At 40.5% G+C, this 22,580-nt stretch overlaps 1 protein-coding gene and 1 non-coding gene across 2 annotated transcripts; one reads left to right on the top strand and one right to left on the bottom strand.

The window, feature by feature from the left end:
• Positions 1 to 3,918: 3,918 nt before the first annotated feature.
• Positions 3,919 to 4,026, top strand: LOC114238475 (U6 spliceosomal RNA). Its single transcript, XR_003623827.1, has one exon. It is a non-coding gene; the product is annotated as a U6 spliceosomal RNA (small nuclear RNA).
• A 6,866-nt stretch (positions 4,027 to 10,892) lies between these two features.
• Positions 10,893 to 21,209, bottom strand: LOC103012913 (DLA class II histocompatibility antigen, DR-1 beta chain-like). Its single transcript, XM_057554771.1, has 6 exons — positions 21,101 to 21,209; positions 19,884 to 19,893; positions 15,085 to 15,354; positions 14,948 to 14,952; positions 11,727 to 12,003; positions 10,893 to 11,057 (listed from the first exon to the last, which is right to left on the bottom strand). The coding sequence occupies exons 1-6, from the start codon at positions 21,191 to 21,193 to the stop codon at positions 10,954 to 10,956; spliced, it is 759 nt and encodes a 252-aa protein (XP_057410754.1). The 5' UTR covers positions 21,194 to 21,209; the 3' UTR covers positions 10,893 to 10,953.
• Positions 21,210 to 22,580: the final 1,371 nt, after the last annotated feature.

Genomic DNA, 22,580 nt, shown 5'->3' with positions numbered 1-22,580 from the left:
GTAAATAGTCTGTATCTTTGCTCACTTTTCTGTTGTTTATTTTTGTTCATTTATTTGTTGATTTGTTGGCAATTTTACACAATAAGAAAGTTAGCCCATTGTCAGCCTTGTGTGTTGCAAAGTTTTCTGAGCTTTACATATTTCTTTAAAATTTATTTAATCCATGCAAATAAATTTAAAATTTTTATTCAAATACATATTTTTCTTTATGTGTTCTAGACTTTCTGTCTTGCTTAGGAAGACTCTTTTTCTTTTAAGAAAGATTATTTTAACAGGCTTCTTGAGGTTTAATTTACTTACCACAAATTCACTCTTTGTACATGTAAAATTTAATGCTTTCAGTGAATTATAGTTTTTTTCTTTTAATTTATTTTTTATTGAGGTAACATTGGTTTATAACACTATATAAGTTTTATGTTACAACCTTATATTTCTACTTTTGGACACACTAGAGCATGCTCACTGCCAGATTTAGTTTCCATTCATCTTCAGAGAGTTTATCCCCTTTACCCATTTCACCCTCCTCCCACTTCTGGGTATTTATCCAAAGACTATGAAAACTCTAACTTGAAAAGATATATGCATCCCCATGTTTATCACAACATTATTTGCAATAACCAAGATATGGAAACAACCTAAGTGCCCACCAACAGATGAATGGATAAAAAAAAATGTGGTATATATATATATATATATATGTATACACACAAACATGCACATACAATGGAATACTACCAGCTATAAAAAAGATGATCCCTGGTGGCGCAGTGGTTGAGAATCTGCCTGCCAATGCAGGGGACACGGGTTCGAGCCCCGGTCTGGGAAGATCCCACATGCCACGGAGCAACTGGGCCCGTGAGCCACAACTACTGAGCCTGCACGTCTGGAGCCTGTGCTCTGCAACGGGAGAGGCCCGCGACAGTGAGAGGCCCATGCACTGTGATGAAGAGTGGCCCCCGCTCACCGCAACTGGAGAAAGCCCTTGCACAGAAACGAAGACCCAACACAGCCAAAAATAAATAAATAAATAAATTAAAAAAAAAAATTCTATGAGAACAAAGTTAAAAAAAAAAAAAAAAGATGAAGTCTTGCCATTTGCAACCACATGGATGGACCTTGAGTGTATGACCCTAAGTAAAATAAGTCAGATGGAGAAAGAGAAATTATGTATGATTTTACTGATACGTGGAATGCAAAAACAAGTAAATAAAGACAAAATAAACAAGACATATCAAACAAAAATAAATGCTTAGATACAGAGAACAGAGTAGTGGTTACAGTGGTGTCTTTTGATTGGTTAATTCAATCTATTTACATTTAGGGTGAATATTGATAGATGAGGATATGGTACTGCCATTCTATCTTTTGTTTTCTGGTTGTTTTATATCTCTATTGCTTCTTTTTTCTTTGTGTTTCTATCTGCCATTTTAGTTTGGTGCTGTTAAAAGATGTTTTTCTCAGTTTCCTCTTTTTTAATGTTTCATGTCTCTATTCTAGGTTTATGTTTTGTTGTTACCATGAGATTTGTATAAAATATCTCATACATAAAATAGTCTTTTTTTCTGCTGATAGCATCTTATCTTCATTTACCTATATGGCTTCTGTATTTTTCCTCTTCCCTTTTTATGTTTTTGTTGTCTCAAATTATCCCTTATGTTGTGTTTGTTCTCAAATTGAAGTAGCTCTAGTTATTTTTATGCCTCACCCCCTCTTTTACCTTTATGCTACAATAAGTGTTTGAAAACCTATTCTGATACAGAGCTGCAATTTTCTGATTCTGTCTGTGTATCACCTTACTCAAAGTTGTGTGTACATTTTACCTTTTTGAAAGCAGCTCTTTTGCTCCTTTCCTATTTGCCCATTTCTGTTCCCCTCTAACCTTAAAAGAACCTAATTATAGGAATGAGATCACTAGGCAATTAAAACTAACTCCCGACTTATGCTCTCCTGAATGCACACCATGCCTTGTCTAACCTGTTGATTCTTTTCCTAGATAAAAAGCAGTTAAAAAATGACTAGCTCTCTACCCCCAGCAGCCCAACCCCCCAAGCAATCCTGCAGGAGATCACGCAGGTAAGATAACATCTGAAGAGAGAGTCAGCCAGTCTGCACTCAATGGAGAATGATGCAGAACCCAGCCTCCTGACTTGGTGATTCACTAAGATTCTTTCCCTCCATTTTTCCCTTTAAAAACTGTCATGGCTGAGCAGAATCTTTGGAGTTGGTTTGGGAAACAAGTCCACCTTATCCCCAGATTTCTAGCTTTTCTGATTAAAGCATGTTTCCTTTCTACTGACACTTGCCTCTCAAATTATTGGCTTATGAGTGGCGAGCAACTGAACCTGTGTTCAGTTACATTTTTATTTCTGGTAGAAGAGCTCCTTCTTACATCTCTTGTAAGGAAGGTATACGTTGATGAGCTCTCTCAGCTTTCGTTTGTCTGAGAAAGTCTTTATTTCTCCTCATCTCTGAATGACAACCTTGTTGGATAGAGCATTCTTGGCTGACAGTTATCTTTCAGTATTTTGAGAATGTCATTCCACTCCCTCTTGACCTATAGAATTTCTGCTAAGAACTCTGCTGATAAATTAATGGGGGTTCCTTTGCAGGTTAAGATCCTTTTTTCCCTGGATGCCTTTAAAAAATTCTCTGTCCTTGACTTTTTTTTTTTTTTCTTTTTGGCTGTGCTGTGCAACATGTGGAATCTTAGTTCCCTGACCAGGGATTGAACCTGTGCCCCCTGCAGTGGAAGCATGGAGTCCTAACCACTGGACCACCAGGGAAGTCCCTGTCACTGACTTTTTTTTTTTTTTTTTCATTTTCGCCAAGAACTTTATTGAACAACATATTCACCCTTTTGTTCCACTACCTTCTGCCATTTTTCAGGCAACTTCATAATTCCATCTTCCCAAAACTTTTTATCTTTTTGAGCAAAGAACTGTTCCAGGTGCCTTTTACAGTCTTCCAGGGAATTGATATTTTTTCCATTAAGAGAATTTTGTAAAGACCGAAATAAATGGAAATCCGAAGGTGCAATGTCTGGTGAATATGGCGGATGAATCAGAATTTCCCAGCCAAGCTGTAACAGTTTTTGCCTGGTCATCAAAGAAACATGCGGTCTTGCGTTATCCTGATGGAAGATTATGTGTTTTCTGTTGACTAATTCTGGACACTTTTCGTTGAGTGCAGCTTTCAGTTGGTCTATTTGGGAGCAGTAGTTGTTGGAATTAATTGTTTCGTTTTCTGGAAGAAGCTCATAATAGAGGACTCCCTTCCAATCTCACCATATCCTGTCATTGACTTTTGACAATTTTAATATAATGTGTCTTGGAGATGGTCTTTTTGCATTGAGTTAATGAGGGGCTCTATTTGCTTCATTGACTTGTAGATTCAGTTCCTTCCCCTGGTTGGGAAGTTCTCAGCCATTCTTTCTTTTTATTATATTTTAAAAATTTTATTTATTTTATTTATTCTTTTTTTTTTTTGGCTGCGTTGGGTCTTCGTTGCTGCGTGTGGGCTTTCTCTAGTTGAGGCAAGTGGGGGCTACTCTTCCTTGTGGTGCGTGGGCTTCTCATTCAGTGGCTTCTCCTGTTGCGGAGCATGGGCTCTAGGCGCACAGGCTTCAGTAGTGACTCGTGGGCTCTAGAGCGCAGGCTCAGTAGTTGTGGCTCACGGGCTTAGTTGCTCCATGGCATGTGGGATCTTCCCGGACCAGGGCTTGAACCCGTGTCCCCTGCATTGGCAGGCGGATTCTTAACCACTGCACCACCAGGGAAGCCCCTCAGCCGTTATTTCTTTAAATAAACTTCTCTCCTCCCATCTCGCTCTCTTCTTCTGAGATACCCATCACCCTAATGTTGCCCTTCCTAAAAGAGTCAAATGGCTCTCATAGAATTTCCTCATTTAAAAAAGATTTTCGTGCTTGCTTTGGCAGTACATATACTAAAATTGGAACCATACAGAGAGAGATTAGCATGGCCCCTGTGCAAGGATGACACGCAAATTCGTGAAGCGTTCCATATTTTTATAGATAGCTAGTGGGAAGCAGCCACATAGCACAGGGAGATCAGCTTGATGCTTTGTGACCACCTAGAGGGGTGGGATATAGGGAGGGTGGGAGGGAGACGCAAGAGGGAGGAGATATGGGGATATATGTATATGTATAGCTGATTCACTTTGTTATAAAGCAGAAACTAACACACCACTGTAAAGCAATTATACTCCAATAAAGATGTTAAAAAAATAAATAAAAAGATCTTTCTCTTTCCTCTTCTACTAGTATCATCTCTACATTTCTATCTTTGAGCTCACAAATTCTCTCTTCCATACGGTCTGCTCTATTTCCAATGCTTTCTAATGAATTCTTCATCTCGTTTATTAGTTCTTTAGCTCCAGAATTTCTGTTTGGTTCTTTTTTTTTTAGGGTTTCAATCTCTTTGGGAAAGTATTCCTTCTGTTCTGCCTTTGTGAGTTTCGTTGCTCATTGAGTTTCTTCCTGACAGCTGTTTTGAATTCTCTGTCACTTAGATCATCATATCCCATGACCTTATGATTGGTTTCTGGAGAATTGTCATTTACTTTTGTGGTACACTATTGCTGTGGTTCTTCATGGTGCTTGATGAGTTGTCCTCTGCCAGCACATTTGAAGTAGTGAGCACACTTCGATTCTAATGAATCGAGGGTTTAGAAGTTAGAGGCTTTTCTTTTGTTTTCCAATAGGTGGCACTAGAGCACACGGTTTTGGTTTCTCTTATCTGAGCTGCCTCTGGTTATATTTGAGTTCTTCTGTCAGAAGTGTTGCAAGGTGCTCTCACTGTCACTTCTTGTGCCTCTGGAGTCATTGGTGCTTTGCTGCTGCCAGTGTTGCTGGTGTTGCCACCTGAGGCTCTGAGATGGGGGCTCTTCTGCTGTGTCTGGGATCCCCTGAGTTGCCATTGGCTGTTGTTTCAACCTCCAAGTACTTTCTCTTTCCCAGAGGTCAGGGAGTGGGTCTGATCACAGGGTTGGTTCTCCCCACAACCAGCCCCCACACTTAAGTGGGGTCCAACTGTCACCTCATTAATATAACGAGACACCTTTGTGGCTCTCATCACTTTGGAAATTCCAAGGGTTTTAGGAGAACTGTGCCAGGAATGGGGAAAAAGACCAAATATAGATTTCATTTTATGAAACCCAATATCACACTCTGGGAAAAATTAAGTTGCCTCTTGTGTAATTAAAAATTTGTTAAGATGGTGGGTCTCATGGAAAGGATTCTTATCAAAATTAAAGTTGGGGAACACAGGGAAATTTTTGGAGGTGATGGATACATTTAGCCATTGGACAGCTACATTGATCAGCTCTGGAGGTGCCCTACCTGGGGCCCATCTGCTATGTAAAATAAGTAAAAAAAAAAAAAAAAAAAAATCAAAGCCAAATTGATTGGGTTTTTTCTGCTACTAGCAGCAGAAAGCATCTTCATTGAAATAGTCAGGCCATACATTTTAATTCAACCTTATAATTTCACACCAGGTTTCAAATAAAATGAGAGGAAGCATTTCTTCACCTCAGATAACAAAGCAAGAGTAAAGCTGCAACCTTGGGATCAAATAAAACTTATCTCAACTGTATGTCTATTGCAGACATGACTATCTCCTTATTAAATTCCTATAGCATGATGACTTGTTTAGTGTAAATAATACACAATGCAACTAAGATATTCAAAAAATAGACTGAATTTGCTTAAAAATAGAATAATAGTCTCTGACACTGGAGGAATTGTGCTCAAATGATTATTACTTTGAAATAAACTTCTAAATCAATCACTTACACTTAGGATTTCCTTCTATTTGAAACTGACTCTTCAAATGGAACAAAATAGCAGAATCCTCTATTTTCTCAACCAATTTCTTTCTCTGAGACTTGTCCAACATCTTTATATAATCTATATTACTTATAATTACTTCTAATATAATAATTTACTTATATTCCCAAAGTCTATGGAATTTAGAATTATATAATGATTTAATAGTTGCACAATGTTTTATACAAGGGTAAAATATTTCTTTGATTTACTTTTCTAGCTTGTTTCTAATCACATACTTTTTGTCAAGTTTGTTTCCATTCTTATCATCTGTTTTCAGTTTATGTATCTCCTTTTTAATCTTTTGGATTAAATTTACCATTTACCAATCCCATCTACCATTGCAACAAAAAGATTAAAATACCTAGGAATAAACCTACCTAGGGAGACAAAAGACCTGCATGCAGAAAACTATAAGACACTGATGAAAGAAATTAAAGATGATGCCAACAGATGGAGAGATATACCATGTTCTTGGATTGGAAGAATCAACATTGTGAAAGTGACTATACTACCCAAAGCAATCTACAGATTCAATGCAATCCCTATCAAATTACCAATGGCATTTTTTACAGAACTAGAACAAAAAATCTTAAAATTTGTATGGAGACACAAAAGACCCCGAATAGCCAAAGCAGTCTTGAGGGAAAAAAACAGAGCTGGAGGAATCAGACTCCCCGACTTCAGACTATACTACAAAGCTACAGTAATCAAGACAATATGGTACTGGCACAAAAACAGAAATATAGATCAATGGAACAGGATAGAAAGCCCAGAGATAAACCCATGCACCTATGGTCAACCAATCTATGACAAAGGAGGCAAGGATATACAATGGAGGAAAGACAGTCTCTTCAATAAGTGGTGCTGGGAAAACTGGACTGCTACATGTAAAAGAATGAAATTAGAACACTCCCTAACACCATACACAAAAATAAACTCAAAATGGATTAGAGATCTAAATGTAAGACCAGACACTATAAAACTCTTAGAGGAAAACATAGGAAGAACACTCTTTGACATAAATCACAGCAAGATATTTTTTGATCCACCTCCTAGAGTAATGGAAATAAAAACAAAAATAAACAAGTGGACCTACTGAAACTTGAAAGCTTTTGCAGAGCAAAGGAAACCATAAACAAGACGAAAAGACAACCCTCAGAATGGGAGAAAATATTTGCAAATGAATCACCGGACAAAGGATTAATCTCCAAAATATATAAACAGATCATGCAGCTCAATATTAAATAAAAACCCAACCCAATCCAAAAATGGGCAGAAGACCTAAGTAGACATTTCTCCAAAGAAGACATACAGATGGCCAAGAAGCACATGAAAAGCTGCTCAACATCACTAATTATTAGAGAAATGCAAATCAAAACTACAATGAGGTATCACCTCACACCAGTTAGAATGGGCATCATCAGAAAATCTACAAACAACAAATGCTGGAGAGGGTGTGGAGAAAAGGGAACCCTCTTGCACTGTTGGTGGGAATGTAAATTGATACAGCCACTATGCAGAACAGTATGGAGGTTCCTTAAAGAACTAAAAATAGAATTACCATATGACCCAGCAATCCCATTACTGGGCATATACCCAGAGGAAACCATAATTCAAAAAGACACATGCACCCCAATGTTCATTGCAGCACTATTTACAATAACCAGGTCATGGGAGCAACCTAAATGCCCATCGACAGATGAATGGATAAAGAAGAGGTGGTACATATATACAATGGAATATTACTCAGCCATGAAAGGGAACGAAATTGGGTCATTTGTAGAGACATGGATGGATCTAGAGACTATCATACAGAGTGAAGTAAGTCAGAAAGAGAAAAACAAATACTGTATATTAACGCATATATGTGGAACCTAGAAAATGGTACAGATGAACCGGTTTGCAGAGCAGAAATTGAGACACAGATGTAGAGAACAAATGTATGGACACCAAGGGGGGAAAGTGGCGGGGGGTGGGGGTGGTGGTGTGATGAATTGGGCGATTGGGATTGACATGTATACACTGATGTGTATAAAATGGATGACTGATAAGAAAAAAAAATAAAGTTGTACCTAATATAAAAGGGGTTTTTAATATGTGTTTGCCGAATAAATTAATCAATTAATTAATTTACTGGTGCACACCATATTTAGTGTTTAGTGATATAAAAAAATAAAATTTTGATTACATAAAATATTTGAATGTTCTTCAATTTAAAATGATTAAATAAGATATTCAGACAAGTCAAGCTTTCAAATCTGTTCGTTACAACATATATTCTCATTGTCATTTAGGCAACCACTTTTACAAACCTTCCATTGTTTCTATATACACATGTGAGTAGAATAGAATGGGTATAGCTAGATATTCTTATTCTCCTCCTCTAATTTATTAAGCAAAATGTTGTATACTACACATACTCTCCTGTACCTTGTTCCAAATATATTTTGGAGATTATTCCATAGCAGGGTACAGAGAGCTTCTCATTTTTTTCTAGCTGCAGGGTACGTCATCGCTTAGATCAGTGTATTCATGCATTCCCTTTTGTTTCCCAGCACTTTCTCTGTTTTCTGCTAAGGTAAGGTCCACACGGGATTCTCTCATGACAGACAGTTTGTCACACTATCTGGGGGGGGGCCTCAGAAATACATCTTTTCCACTACAGTGGCTTTGTCCTGATAGCTTTCTGAAAAGAGCACATCCCAAGTCAGAGTCAGCATGCAGCTGATTTTTATTCAAGAGATAGAAAAAAAAATTGAGGTGTTGAAGTCTACCCTTAATAATAAAAGGAAAGTTCTAGAAGTACCCAGGTTTAGATATTTTCTTTTAAAAAAATCAGGGAAAAGAGACAAAAGAATGTGATTGAAGGCATCATATACTTACAAGTTACCTGCATGTCTTGTATTTGTTGTCCCCTTTCTGTATCCCATGGTGTGAAGGGACTTGTGTGTCTGTCTTTGAGAATGCAAAGATGTAGGAGACCAGGAAGTGGGTTCAGTAAGGGCTTTCTCCTAGCTCAGGGCAACACGCCTAAATACACAATGCAGAAAACCCGAGATAAAACAGGGAAGGAAGCAAGGAAACCTTCCAGATCACATGTGTCCAAAATTCTGGAATGTAAATGAAAACCATCTTTGTTTTGTGATGCAACTCTCCCTTTCTCTTTTCCGTCTATTTCTTGTCCTTGATGCTGTATGAAGCAGAAGATTTCACTCCCTGTGTATTTCAGAAAATAAATATAAGGAAATGTGGGCCAAAGGAGGCAGCAAGGGTAGAAAACAAAGAGGATCAGGAAAGAATGAAATAAGGTATTGGAATCAACATTGGGAACTTCCAGGTCCAGGTTAGGGGCTGAGGAAGCCATCCAGGACATCTCCTGCAGGGTCATTCAACCATATCCTGAGCAAACCAGATCCTGAGAAAGTACTCTTGTTGTGAAGAATGAGTGTTTCGTGCTGTGAAGAAGCTGGGACAGAAGGTTCTTCTTTTTTTTTTTAATTTTTTTTAAAAATTGAAGTAGAGTTGATTTACAATGCTGTGCCAATCTCTGCTGTACAGCAAAGGGACTCAGTTACACACATATAGACATTCTTTTTTCTATTCTTTTCCATTATGGTTCATCACAGGAGATTGGATATAGTTCCCTGCACTATACATTAGGACCTTGTTGTTTATCCATCCTATATATAATAGTTTGCATCTGCTAATCCCAAACTCCCACTCCATTCTTCCCCCACCTCCCCTCCCCCTTGACAACCACAAGTCTGTTCTCTATGTCTATGAGTCAGTTTCTGTTTTGTAGATAGGTTCATTTGTGCCATATTTTAGATTCCACATATAAGTGACATCATATGGTATTTGTCTCTTTCCGACTTACTTCACTTAGTATGATCACCTCTAGTTGATGGGACAGAGGGTTCTTGCTTGAGTGTCACCATCTTTGCTTCAGCTCAGGAGTCCTACAGGAGACAGAGGAGAGGGTTGTTTCCAGACCTACCTCTTCATGCTGCTTCTTTCCCTCTTTTTGGGGGCCTCACGTTAAAGCCCTGTAGTAAGAAGGGGGAAATCATTCTTAAGACTCCCTGAGCCAAAGATACTTTAGAGAACAGGCCTCTTATATTATTTATTTATTTATGTTTGACTGAAGTATAGTTGATTTACAATGCTGTGTTCATTTCTGCTGTATAGCAAAGTGATTCAGTTACACACACACACACACACACACACACAGACACACATACACACATTTTCTTTTCCCTTATGGTTTATCCCAAGATACTGAATATAGTTCCCTGTGCTATACAGTAGGACCTTGTTGTTTATCCATCCTATATGTAATAGTTTGCATCTGCTAACCCCAAACTCCCAATCCATCCCTCCCCCACCCCCTCCCCCTTGGCAAACACAAGTCTGTTCTCTTACTAGCTGGTGCAAAGCTTTATTGCAAACCGCCTAATCAGAATTCAAAGTCTTTCTCATTTTGTCTGTCTCCTGTCTTGTCATCTCCATCACCATTTCTAGGAGACCAAATCTATCTCTAAAAGAAGATGAAAGGGCATTACCTGTTGGTTGAAGTCCAGAGTATCCTAGGAAAGGAAAGGGAGGATGTATACTTAAAAGATACGGAGGCAAGTCTGTCCCCGGATACAATGTCCCCAGGCCCTGACTCCCCCCTCTCACCTGAGATTTCTCTACATCACCACCCATATCACCTGATGCCAGGGTGGAGAGGAGAGCAGACCCTGAGAGCATGTGACCTAGGAAGCTTCCGTCACACAAATCCAGCATCATTTCCTCAGGTTTAGCGTCTCTTCCTGCATTTGCCCCAGGATCTCCATCTGAGATCTCCATGCATGATAACCCTTCTCTTATCTCTACAGGCCATCACCTCTTATATTTCACCCATAAATAACCATGGACTGTTGATTTCTGGATTTCCAGGAAATTTGAGATCGACTAGGTAAAGGTTGCTCGGTGTGTTCTCTGAATATCGATGACCCTGTATAGGATAGGGTCATTGATATTCAGAGAACTCACTGAACAAAGCCGTATTTCTTCCTCCAAAAAACCTGCGGGGCATCTCAGCTGCTAACAGCTTCCTTACCATTTTAATTCCTGATTAAGAGCAGCCCCACCCCAAGGAAGAGCAGACCCATAACACAGGCCCCGAGTCTACTCAGCATCTTGCCTTGTGAAGGTTCATACTGTGTCCCTGAGAAAAGAAGCTAGTTTGGGTGATTTTTACCCTGAATCCAACTTCTCTGAGACTCTGAGAGCTTTGATTGGGGGGAAAAGCCTGATCTGAAAGAACTAGAATAATTGGCCATTTCCTAGAAAAGGAATGGCTACAAGGTTCAGGCAGTGAATCGTTTAAGTATCACAGCCCTGGCATAAGGCCACATGTCTTCAACATCTGATGGAAGAGGAGCCTGGGACTGGATGAGATTGAACTCCCCTCAGGTCAGGAACATCCCTGTAGAGGATGTGCCCCTTCTCAGGTCACAGTAACAACTCAGAGCAGGAGTGTCAGAAGCACAAGCCCAGCCCGACGCAGGGGACTGGTGCCCAGGGCCAAGGGGTGACCATGACCTGTGATGTCATGGGAGGCCCAAAACAGGGACATATCTATTCTGCTTGTCAGGCAGAACTGCCTCCCCAGGGAGTATAGGTATTTGTAGAAACCATCACGGGATATCTGTAAACTATCAGGGGATTTCTATCACAGGTTATCACAGGGCAGCCCCAATAACCTAAGCTGAAGGAGAGAAGAACATGGAGCAAATGCACATATGCTGTGGGGAGAGGAGAAACCTGACACTCCGGGGTAAGCAAGTCTCCTCCCTGATGCATAAGGAATTTTCAAGGTCAGAAAGCTTCTCACTCCATTCCACTGCGACGGGGCTCGTCCAGCTGGGGTGCTCCACGTGGCAGGTGTAGACCTCTCCACTCTGAGGAACTATTTCAAGCATCACCATGAGCTGGAAGGTCCAGTCTCCATTAGGGATCAGGCCTGTGGAGACCACCCCCGCCTCCTCTTCCTGGCCATTCTGGAAGCACCTGACTTCAGTGTGGCCTGGATAGAAACCATTCACAGAGCAGACCAGGAGGCTGTGGTGCCACAGGGGCTGGGTCTTTGCAGGATACACAGTCACTGTAGGCTCCAGTAGGAGAGAAAAGGTAGAGGGAATAGCGAGGGAGACAGTAAGTATCCTGACCAGATGCAGCCTTGGGCAGGCCAGGCTGCCATGTGGCTTAGGAGAAGTCAGTGCCATGGGTCTTGAATTTAACCCCTAAAACAGGGCCTGTTAGAGTTGAGAGATGTTAAGCAAAATTGTGGGGTTTCTTTCCATAATTTGAAACAGTTACTTATTGTTGAAGTATTTACAAATTTTGCAAGACACAGGGTGCATTGAATAAAAGGGTGATTTCTGTAACTAGGCTGCCTGGGTTCAAATCCAGGCTCTACTTCTAACTGGTTAATCCTGGGAGAGTTTTTAAATCCCTCTGTGCCTCAGCTTTCTCGCCTCTAAAGGAGGATAATGATATGAATTTACCTCTTCAAGTTAAATGAGTCATATATACAACCGAATACTACTCAGCCATAAAAAAGAACGAAATAATGCCATTTGCAGCAACATGGATGGGAGTAGAGATGATGATACTAAGTGAAGTAAGTCAGAAAGAGAAAGACAAATACCATATGATATCACTTATATGTGAAATCTAAAATATGACACAAATGAACTTATCTACGAAACAGAAACAGACTCACGAACATAGAGAACAGACTTGTGGTTGCCAAGGAGGGTGGGGTTGGGGGAGGGATGGAGTGGGAGGTTGGGGTTAGCAGATGTAAGCTATTATACTGTATATGGAATGGATAAACAACAAGGTCCTACTGTATAGCCCCAGAGAACTATAGTCACTATCCTATGATAAACCATAATGGAAAAGAATATTTTAAAAAGGATGTATATATGTATAACTGAATCACTTTGCTGTACAGCAGAGATTAACACAACATTTTAAATCAACTATACTTCAATAAAAAAATATTGATCATCATATTAAAAAAAAAAGAGTTAATGGACTTAAACTATGTAAAGAAATGGCTGGGGGAATTCCCTGGCGGTCCAGTGGTTAGGACTCTCTGCTCTCACTGCTGAGGGCCCGGGTTCAATCCCTGGTCAGGGAATTAAAGTCCCACAAGCTGCACAGGGGGGCCAAAAAAGAAATGGGCAGAACTTAGCCTTCAGTATATGTCAGTTACTTATTGAATGTTTTTACTGTGAAAGAAAGTGTGATTCAAAGCTTAAGGGTAAATTAGGGAACAGTAGTGGGGTAGATAGAGATGTAGAGTGTGAAATCTTGGTTACACTGCCTCAATGGACTCACGTCTTAAAACAGCACAGAAATGGTTCTTCCCCTGAGAAGCAGAAATAGACAGAGGTCATTCTCTAACTCTGTGAGTTGTGTCTCAAGGAAAGCATGAGTCCTGCAGAGGAAAAGGAACAAGGAAAGTTAATCATTTAAAAAGTTTTTATTGTTTTATACTCAGCTGATGGATCTCTCTCTCTCTTGCTCTTTTTTTTTTTTTTCCCAAAAAAGCCACATCTAGTTTTGCAATTGTTATCGTTTTAGAATTCTCTCTCCTTCTAAACTGACATTTGAGATCAGGGCAGGGTCTGGGACTCTTAACATCTGAGACAACCTCTAGCACTCTCAGGCCCTCAATAAATACAATTATTTTAAAAGAAAGGAGAGGGACCTCCTTGGAGGTTCAGTGGTTAAGACTCCGCCCTCCCAGTGCACGGGGCCTGGGTTTGATCCCTGGTTGGGGAACGAAGATCCCACATACTGCAACTAAGCCTGCATGCCACAACTAGAGAAGCCCTCATGTGGCAACAAGACCCAGCACAGTCAAAATAAAATAAATAAATAAATAAATAAATAAATTAAAAAAAAAAAAAGAAAGGAGAAATGGGGGACACATTTGTACAATACCACAAAATAGCAGATTTAAGATCGATGGTAAATCATTAGTCACAATTTTTCAGTTTCTATTTCAGTAAGTAAAAAATGTTAAATTCTTAACATGGAAAATATTGAACAGAATCTAATAGAAACCACAAACTGGATAAAATGTTGAATCAAGTATCAGCAAAGTGTTAATAATCTTACTGCATAGACAACCCATAAAATTACTGAGAAAAACACTAGGACCCTACTGGCAACAGATTAATAGATAATGCTTTGGGCAGTCATTACAATTGGGGGAAAAAAAAAGAGAGAAGAACTTTAGGAATAAATGAAATGTAAGTTAAAAATAATAAGATATAAATTTCCAACTAAGTGGCAATATGGAAAATAAAATCTAACAATGGGGAGTGTGGGGTAAATTGTTTACAACCATACAAAGGGAAAACACAACTACTTAAGTACTATTAGCATTATAAAAATAGTAACATCAGTATGGTATTATTAAGTAACAAAATTATATCTGAAAAGCTAGCTTCACAATCATTTCAAATACGTAAAAATATACACACTAAGAAAGCAAAAGAGTAGTTGGAAATTTAAACCTAAAAGTAGCCTCAGAAAGGTCGGAGGTGAATGGGAGGTTCTTCTCCGCTGCACCCCTAGAGATTAGTCTCCCTCACAAATTTCATTCTCAAAGAAACGCTCCTGCACACAGACGCCAGCACATTTATTTCAGGGGTTTCAGGAGTAAGAGGGTGTGTGCCCAGAGCAGACTGGGGCTCCTCTCACGTTCTCCCAAGCCTCTTACATTTCTCACCTCTCCTCCCCTACCCTCCCCCAACCACAGACACCTGGAGGTCCCTTCCCGCATCTCTGACCACCCACCCGAGTCAGCCTTTTCCTCCGTCTCCCCTCCCCCAGGCTCTCCCAGGGCGGCAGCGGAGGATGCCTGGAGCCCTCCCTCCTGCATCCCTCTCCCCATACACCCCTCCCTCCCGGTCCTCTCAGACCCCAGGCCCACTCCCCCCACCATACACACACTCTCTCCCCTCTCGCCAGCACACATTGACAAAATCTCACTTTAGTTTTCCCACAGAAGGCTCTCACGTGTACCCTCGTAACTTGTACTTGTCCATAATCCTACACACTCACCCTGGACTCAGTCCCTCTGTCTCTGTGTCTCTCTATCTCTGTCTCTCTGTCTCTGTCACCGCCCTCCCCCCCCCCCCCGCCCCGCCCCGCCCCGCCCCGCCCCCGACCTCGCCGCCGCACAGCGCTGCTCTCCAAGAACTTGTAGTTGATCCTGCAGAAGGTGTGCCCGGCGGCCCGCCCCCGCTCCAGGGCGTCCTTCTGGCGGTTCCAGAGCTCCGCGGCCGGCCGACCCAGCTCGCTCACCGCCAGGTCCTCCCCCACGTGGCTGTCGAAGCGCACCAGCTCCTCCCGGTTATAGATGTATCTGCCCAGGAAGTGCACCTGCCGCGTGCTGTTGGAGAAATGACACTCGGACTTTACCTGCACCATGAAAAGTGCTGTGGGGACAGGAATGATGTTGTCACCCGGGCGCATGGGAAGAGACTGGCGGTGACGCCCACAGATGACAGGCGCTCGGGCGCAGGCGGGGGCGCTAGGACTCCCTCGGAGGCTCTACAGGCACCCCACGGGTTCATCTTCTACCTGCCAGCGGTGGAGGAAGGACGTGCTGGGCGGAAGAGACCCCCCCCCCCCACCTCTGCTCCTGAGCCATTCGGTCTCCACTTGGCTTCCATGCTCGCCTGGACATCTTCAAGTGTGAACTGGACGGGGATTTGCCCCATCACCATCTCCTCTTAGGAGCCTCCTTCATTCTGTAAGTACTTGGTTAGGGCTGTGCTTGTGCCCAAACTTCGCTGTCCCTTGGGACTCTAAGGAAGGGAACACAGCCATCTCCCCTCTACTTGTGGAGGTTAAAATTTAGTGAAAGTGATGGACAAAAGCCAAACACACAAGAATTTATACAGAAGTGAGAAATGTCAGGATAAAAGTATGGCGTTCTATAGCAGAGAATGGTAGGATGACCTAAATTAGGTTAGGGTGCCAGAGAAGTGGTCTCTGAAGACATTTAAGTGGTAACATAAAAGGTTAAGTGGATGTGAGCTAGAGGAAGTGTGTGTGTGTGTGTGTGTGTGTGTTTAGGGGAAACAGAGAGACACATTTTAGGTAACAGTAATACTGTGTGGAAAAGCTGAAAGAATTGATGAACTTCCTCTAGAAAGTTCAATGAAGCACAGAGAGTGAGAGAAAGGAGGGGAAAAGATTAGACTGGAAAAATCACGTGGAACCAGGCACTTAAAATCCTTGTAGGTGACATTAGGATTTTGACTTTATGCTAAACGTAATGAGAACTATTGAAGAGTTTTAGGAGATTAAAACCATAACCCCAATACAGGTCCACAATCCCTTTTCTGCATTTCCAAATCTGGACAGCTCAGAAAATCAGATTTTCTAAAAATTTGCTGCCAAAATTCGTTTGGCAAATCTGACCTGCTGAGGGAAGGGGTCAAACGTATCTTAGAGCTCTTATTGGTTACATGTGGTCTGTAGCTTCACTGTGTGTAAAGATACATATAGACATAAATATACACATATATATCATATGAATGCACATATTTTTGATTTTTTGATCTTAAATTACAGTATCGTTGACATTGTTAGTTCCAAGTGTACAACATAATGATTCAATACTGTTAAAGGTTATACTCCATTTAAAGTTATTACAAAATAATGGTTATATTTCCCTGTGTTGTACAATATATCTTGTTGCTTATTTATTTTATTCATAGTAGTTTGTATCTCTTAATCCCACATCTTTATCTTGCCCCTCCCTCCTTCCATTTCCCCACTTGTAGCCCCTAGTTCACTCTTTGTGAGACTGTTTCTGTTTTGTCATATACATTTGTTTTATTTTTTAGATTCCACTTATAAGTGATAACATAGAGTATTTGACTTTCTCTGTCTGACTTATTCCACTAACCATAATACTCTGTAGGTCCATCCACATTGTTGCAAATGGCAGAATTTCATTCTTTTTTATGGCTGAGTAATAGTCCACTGTGTGTGTGTGTGTGTGTTTATATATATATATATATATATATATATATATATATACACAAACCACATCTTTACCCATTCATTTGTTGATGGACACTTAGGTTGCTTCTGCATCTTGGATATTTGTAAATAATGCTGCAGTGAACATTGGGTTGCATGTATGTTTTCAAATGAATGTTTTTGTTTCTTTCAAAAATGAAAATGAAAATATTTTTAATGTTTTTGTCTTTAGATTTAGTTGAACTGTGAAAATGTCAAAAAGAGTTAAAGAATAACCCTGTGGTTAAAAGTAAGAAGAATAAATGGAAGTTTCTGGTATCATTAATAGTGTGGAAAGTAGCATTGCTGCAGAAATTTGAGTCATTTTACTGAAAAACATGGTAGCAGCCACCACTATTTATGAGTTAAAAAGACAAGTTGTTGGGCTTCCCTGGTGGCGCAGTGGTTGAGAGTCTGCCTGCCAATGCAGGGGACACGGGTTCGAGCCCTGGTCTGGGAAGATCCCACATGCCGCGAAGCAGCTGGGCCCGTGAGCCACAATTACTGAGCTTGCGCGTCTGGAGCCTGTGCTCCGCAGCAAGAGAGGCGGCGACAGTGAGAGGCCCGCGCACCGCGATGAAGAGTGGCCCCTGCTTGCCACAACTAGAGAAAGCCCTTGCACAGAAACGAAGACCCAACACAGCCATAAATAAATAAAAAAAAAAAAAAAAAAAAAAGACAAGTTGTTGAAAGCAAATAGAGATGTGATGACCAAGAACTCGTGACATTTTGAAAAACATGGCGTAAGGCAAAAAATCAAAATGAAGATCTTGAACTTGCTTTGATTGAATGGATTCAACAAGAAAGTAGTGAATTTGTTCAACTGTCTAGTTTTGGGGGTAATGAAACAAGCTAAATAAAACCACGAAGAGCTGAACTGGAAGGTGAGTGTGTGTAGAAAGTGTAAGTCTAGAATTTTTAGAAGCAGCATAGTGTATATAAAGCAGTGTTTTCAACCTCAGCACTATAGACATTTTGGACCAGGTGGTTCTTTGTGGTTGGGGAGAGGGAGGCGTTCTGTGCATAGTAGCCTGTCTATCAGCTTTCCTGGCCTCTACCCAATTAGTTGTCAAAAGAAACCCCCTGTGTGACAACTAAAAATGGCGCTATCTGGAGCCAATGTTCTGCGGCGGGTGAAGGTACGGGGAGAAAGGGTGCTGAGCTGTCGTTGGGTGAGAACCTTGGGTGTAAATCATATGAAAAAAAATGCCCTGGAGAAACCACTCTCAATCATGGAGCAGCTGAGAGTGACATAGAAAAACTTGCCAATATTATATCTGTTGAAAATCTTGGTCCTACAAGAAATATGTTTTTTCAGAAGCCGGTCCCAGTGAAGAGCTGTTTTTTCCAATAAAATAAAATTGTTCAGTCCAACCAAAGTTGACTATTTCTTTGTCTTGGCAATTAGTCACTGTGATATTGTGATTTATGATAAGAAACATGTATTTGTTCTTCATCCTCGTTTCTGCCACAGATCTCCTAAAACCCTGGAAATTTCCTAAGGGGTAAAATCTATAAATGAGTCTTTTATATTAATTAGGTGACTTTTGGATCCAGTCTAAGGAGATGTACTGGTCCGTAGTCCTCCCTATCTCAATAAACAGCACCACCATCCACCCAGTTATCATGCAAGACAAAATCCTGAGGGATAAGCTTTTGATTTTCTATCTTCCAACTCCCACCATTTAATTCATTAACAAGTCACTCAACAATCTATCCCAAATCTGTTCACTTCATCGCTACTACACTAAATGAAGTCACAGGCATATCTTCCCTGGAGAACCTACTCTCCCCTAACTGGTCTCCGTGACTCCACTTGGAACCCCTGCAATCCAATCTCCATGAGGTAGCTAGAATTAGTTTTTAAAATAAATATAAATGGAGTCTCCTTGTAACCCCTTAGTAGCTTCACATAGCTCTGTAAATAAAAGTCAAATTTCTCACTATGGCCATCAGGGCCTAACATGATTTGGCTCCTGACTTTCTCTCTAACCTCATCTTATTCCACTCCCCAACTTGCTTTCTCTGCTTCAGCTCCTCTAACCTTCTTTCCGTCCCTTAGACACAGCAAACATCTTCCCACACTTTGACCTTTCCCCTGGTCCCTCTCCCTGGAGCATTTGTCCCTTAGATCCTTCCCATGTCTGGCTTCTTCTCATCATTTATGTCTCAGATGAATGTCACAGGGAGAGCCCTCTAGACACTTGCACTGAAGTCAAGTGAATACAATTTTCTCAGTCCCTTAACCCTTATATATTTTTTTCAGGGCATTTATTGCTGTTTGAAATGTTTTTCTTGGTTCAATGTTTATTGGGTTGTTGTCTTTCTCTCTTGTCATTAGGTAACTTCCATGATCATATGGGTCCTTTTTTCTGTTATTCAAATAGAATCCTCTGTGCCTAGGACAGAGCCCAGTATATAATAGTTGCTCAAAAAAGTATTTGTCATCTAAATGAATAAAGCCATAGTTTTGGGAATTGATCTTTGTGGGGCTCCTGGTAAAGCAAGAAGGGGCTCCAGGTCCAACACACTTTTGTAATCATGACACCTTATGTCTCTTCTACTTTCCTGTGAGAAATTCAGACTAACTTCCTCTTTCTCCTCTTACTACTTGAAAGAAACATTCACAGGTAAGGAAAAGGTGATTTTTAAGAGATAGGGAACATTTCATGAAGTTTCATTTCATCCAATGCGTCTGTTATAGTGCTGAGGGTTTGTGCAAACTGGGGATTTTTAGTAACGGTGATGACATAGTAGGGGAAAGAATAGGGAAAAACCGGAAGGAGAGGTAACCAAAGATGGCTAAATATGGAAAATAGATGGCATGATGAATGAACCTATGAAATTTGGGCCCAAGACTCCAAGAGGCCAATGAGTTCCCTTGACTTCCTTACTGGCTTTCAGCCCTATGGGATGGAAACAGCCTTCACACGCTCTGTATCCTGCTCAGGGTGTATGGTTTGAACCATATGAAATTGCTGATATTTGACTATTTTGGGTTTATAAAAATATAATTTCATATTATTTATTCTGTACTAGTTGAATCTCTTCTTGTGGGTTCAGGCCAGAGAAAGAGGAGATATAAGAGAAACTGATAGGATAGAAAGGTTCAAAATAGAATAAGCACTAATAAGCACTAACTTGTGTCAGGTTTTCAGTTCTTATGAGTTCTTTAAGGCATCATAGAAGGCCCCTTAGATGCTCCTTAACTACAGGGTCATTCTAAGTACTAAGGATCCCTGCTTCAGGTCCAGGGTGCTCTACGCAGGAGAAATAGGGAGAAAACTAACCCCAACTTTTGTCAGAGTACCTCCAGTACAGGCATACAGGTCTTATAAACAGCGGGGTTTAGGGAGAAAGAAAAGGAGACAATAGATAACCAACAAGGACCTACTGTACAGCACAGGGAACTCTACTCAATATTTTGTAATAACCTATAAGGGGAAATAATCTGTAAAAGAATATATATATATATATATATATATATATATATATATATATAAAATATAAATATATATATAACTGAAGTGCTGTGCTGTACACCGGAAACTAACTCGATATTGTAAATCAACTATACTTCAACTTAAAAAAAAGAAAAGAAAAGGAGACAATGGTGAGGTCTCTTGATACATCCTCACGTATTAGCGAGAGGTAGCCGCATCACAGATCCCATGGACATAACACAGGATCTTCTAGGAGAGATCTTTCTAACTCCTTTTGAGTCCCCATAAAATTTTCAGAGGATTGTTCCCATTTTCTGGCATAACTCAACAGAATAAAGGGAACCATGGATGGGAATTATTTTGAAATCATTAATAATCATTTTAGATTATTTTTGAAAGCATTTCTAAATCCTCTCAAAACCCCGAGGGAATGGGATGTGAGGCTGGAGAGGTTTTATTAGAAGAGAGTTGACAAGAAATAGCCTATATGTATATATACGAAGGCACCTTATGCAGGTCTCATAAAAAGGGCAAGTATCCAGGCTCCTTTTGTTTGTGGAAGGAATTGAGGATCCATGTGATAAAGGTAAGTAGTCACTGAAGAAGATGTCGGTGTTTTAAGTGACATGGCCTGGACCCAGACAAACCTAACTCCCTCCCTTTCCTCACCCCCCAAAATAGCTCACCATCCAAGGTGTGCACTTACCTCTCCAGTCCAAGCCAGGAGCGGGCTCAGCACCATCAGTATCACTGTCAGAATTACTGTCCAGGAGCCTGCAGGGAACCAAAGGCACACCATGCAGGAGAAGAGAAGAAGACAGGGTGCAGGGGAGCAGACAAATCTCAGTGAGGACTAGGCCCCTCCTCCAACCCACATCTCAGATATTACCAACCAAGGAACTCATTTCTTTGTTCCTGGATTGGGTCGTCTCAGTTTTGGAGAACCAATCAGATTCATCTGTGAATATCATCATCAGTTGCTGGTTAGATACTCAATATGAAGTTCCTCTTTTGAAACTTCGATTTCCTTCCTTAGGAGGATTGTTTTAATTTTGTGCTTTAAAGGTTTGATCTAGTTGTATTTGTGACATTTTAACTGGGGCCCTATCGTGACCCAGCTCTGTGCTGGTCAGTGATGGTCACCCAAGTTTTTCAGGATTGTCTCCAGATGCTGTCACTGAGTTTAGTGGGACCTCCAGGATACACATAGAGAAAGTGACTTATCGGGGGCAATCCTTGTGGAATGGAGGGTCTTGAAGGTATTTGTAGAGCATGTAACTAACAATGTAATAGGGTCAATATCCAAATCACATTCTACAAGACCTTCCATGTGGAATGGAGGGTCTTGAAGGTACCTTTGTAGAGCATGTAACTAACAGTGTAATAGGGTCAATGTCCAAATCACATTCTACAGGGGGCTGAGAGATTGATAAAGGACTCAAATCAGCCTTTGGCACAGCAACTCTGCTTTAGAATAATTAATATTTTATGTGAAAAAGTGATCAATCCCTTCCTCCTAGTTCCCATTTTGACTTCCTCATTTAATTGGGGATATTTCCCTTTCTCTCACTTTAAAAATTTTTTTAATTTAATTTATTTTTTATACAGCAGGTTCTTACTAGTTATCTATTTTATACATATTAGTGTATATATGTCAATTCCAATCTCCCAATTCATCCCACCATCACCACCCCCCACCATCAGTTTCCCCCCCTTGGTGTTCATACGTTTGTTCTCTACATCTGTGTCTCTATTTCAGCCCTGCAAACCTGTTCATCTGGACCATTTTCCTAGGTTCCACATATATGCGTTAATATACGATATTTGTTTTTCTCTTTCTGACTTACTTCACTCTGTGTGACAGTATCTAGATCCATCCACGTCTCTACAAATGACCCAATTTCGTTCCTTTTTATGGCTGAGTAATATTCCATTGTATATATGTACCACCTCTTCTTTATCCATTTGTCTGTTGATGGGCATTTAGGTTGCTTCCATGACCTGGCTCTTGTAAACAGTGCTGCAATGAACATTGGGGTGCATGTTTCTTTTTGAATTATGATTTCCTCTGGGTATACACCCTGTAATGGGATTGCTGGGTCATATGGTAATTCTATTTTTAGTTTTTTAAGGAACCTCCATATGGTTCTCCATAGTGGCTGTATCAATTTACATTCCCACCAACA

Source organism: Balaenoptera acutorostrata, chromosome 10 (assembly GCF_949987535.1).
Source record: "Balaenoptera acutorostrata chromosome 10, mBalAcu1.1, whole genome shotgun sequence".
Classification (NCBI taxonomy): domain Eukaryota; kingdom Metazoa; phylum Chordata; class Mammalia; order Artiodactyla; family Balaenopteridae; genus Balaenoptera; species Balaenoptera acutorostrata.
Note: the sequence above shows the minus strand (reverse complement) of the source record. Positions and strands in the feature narration are given on the sequence as shown.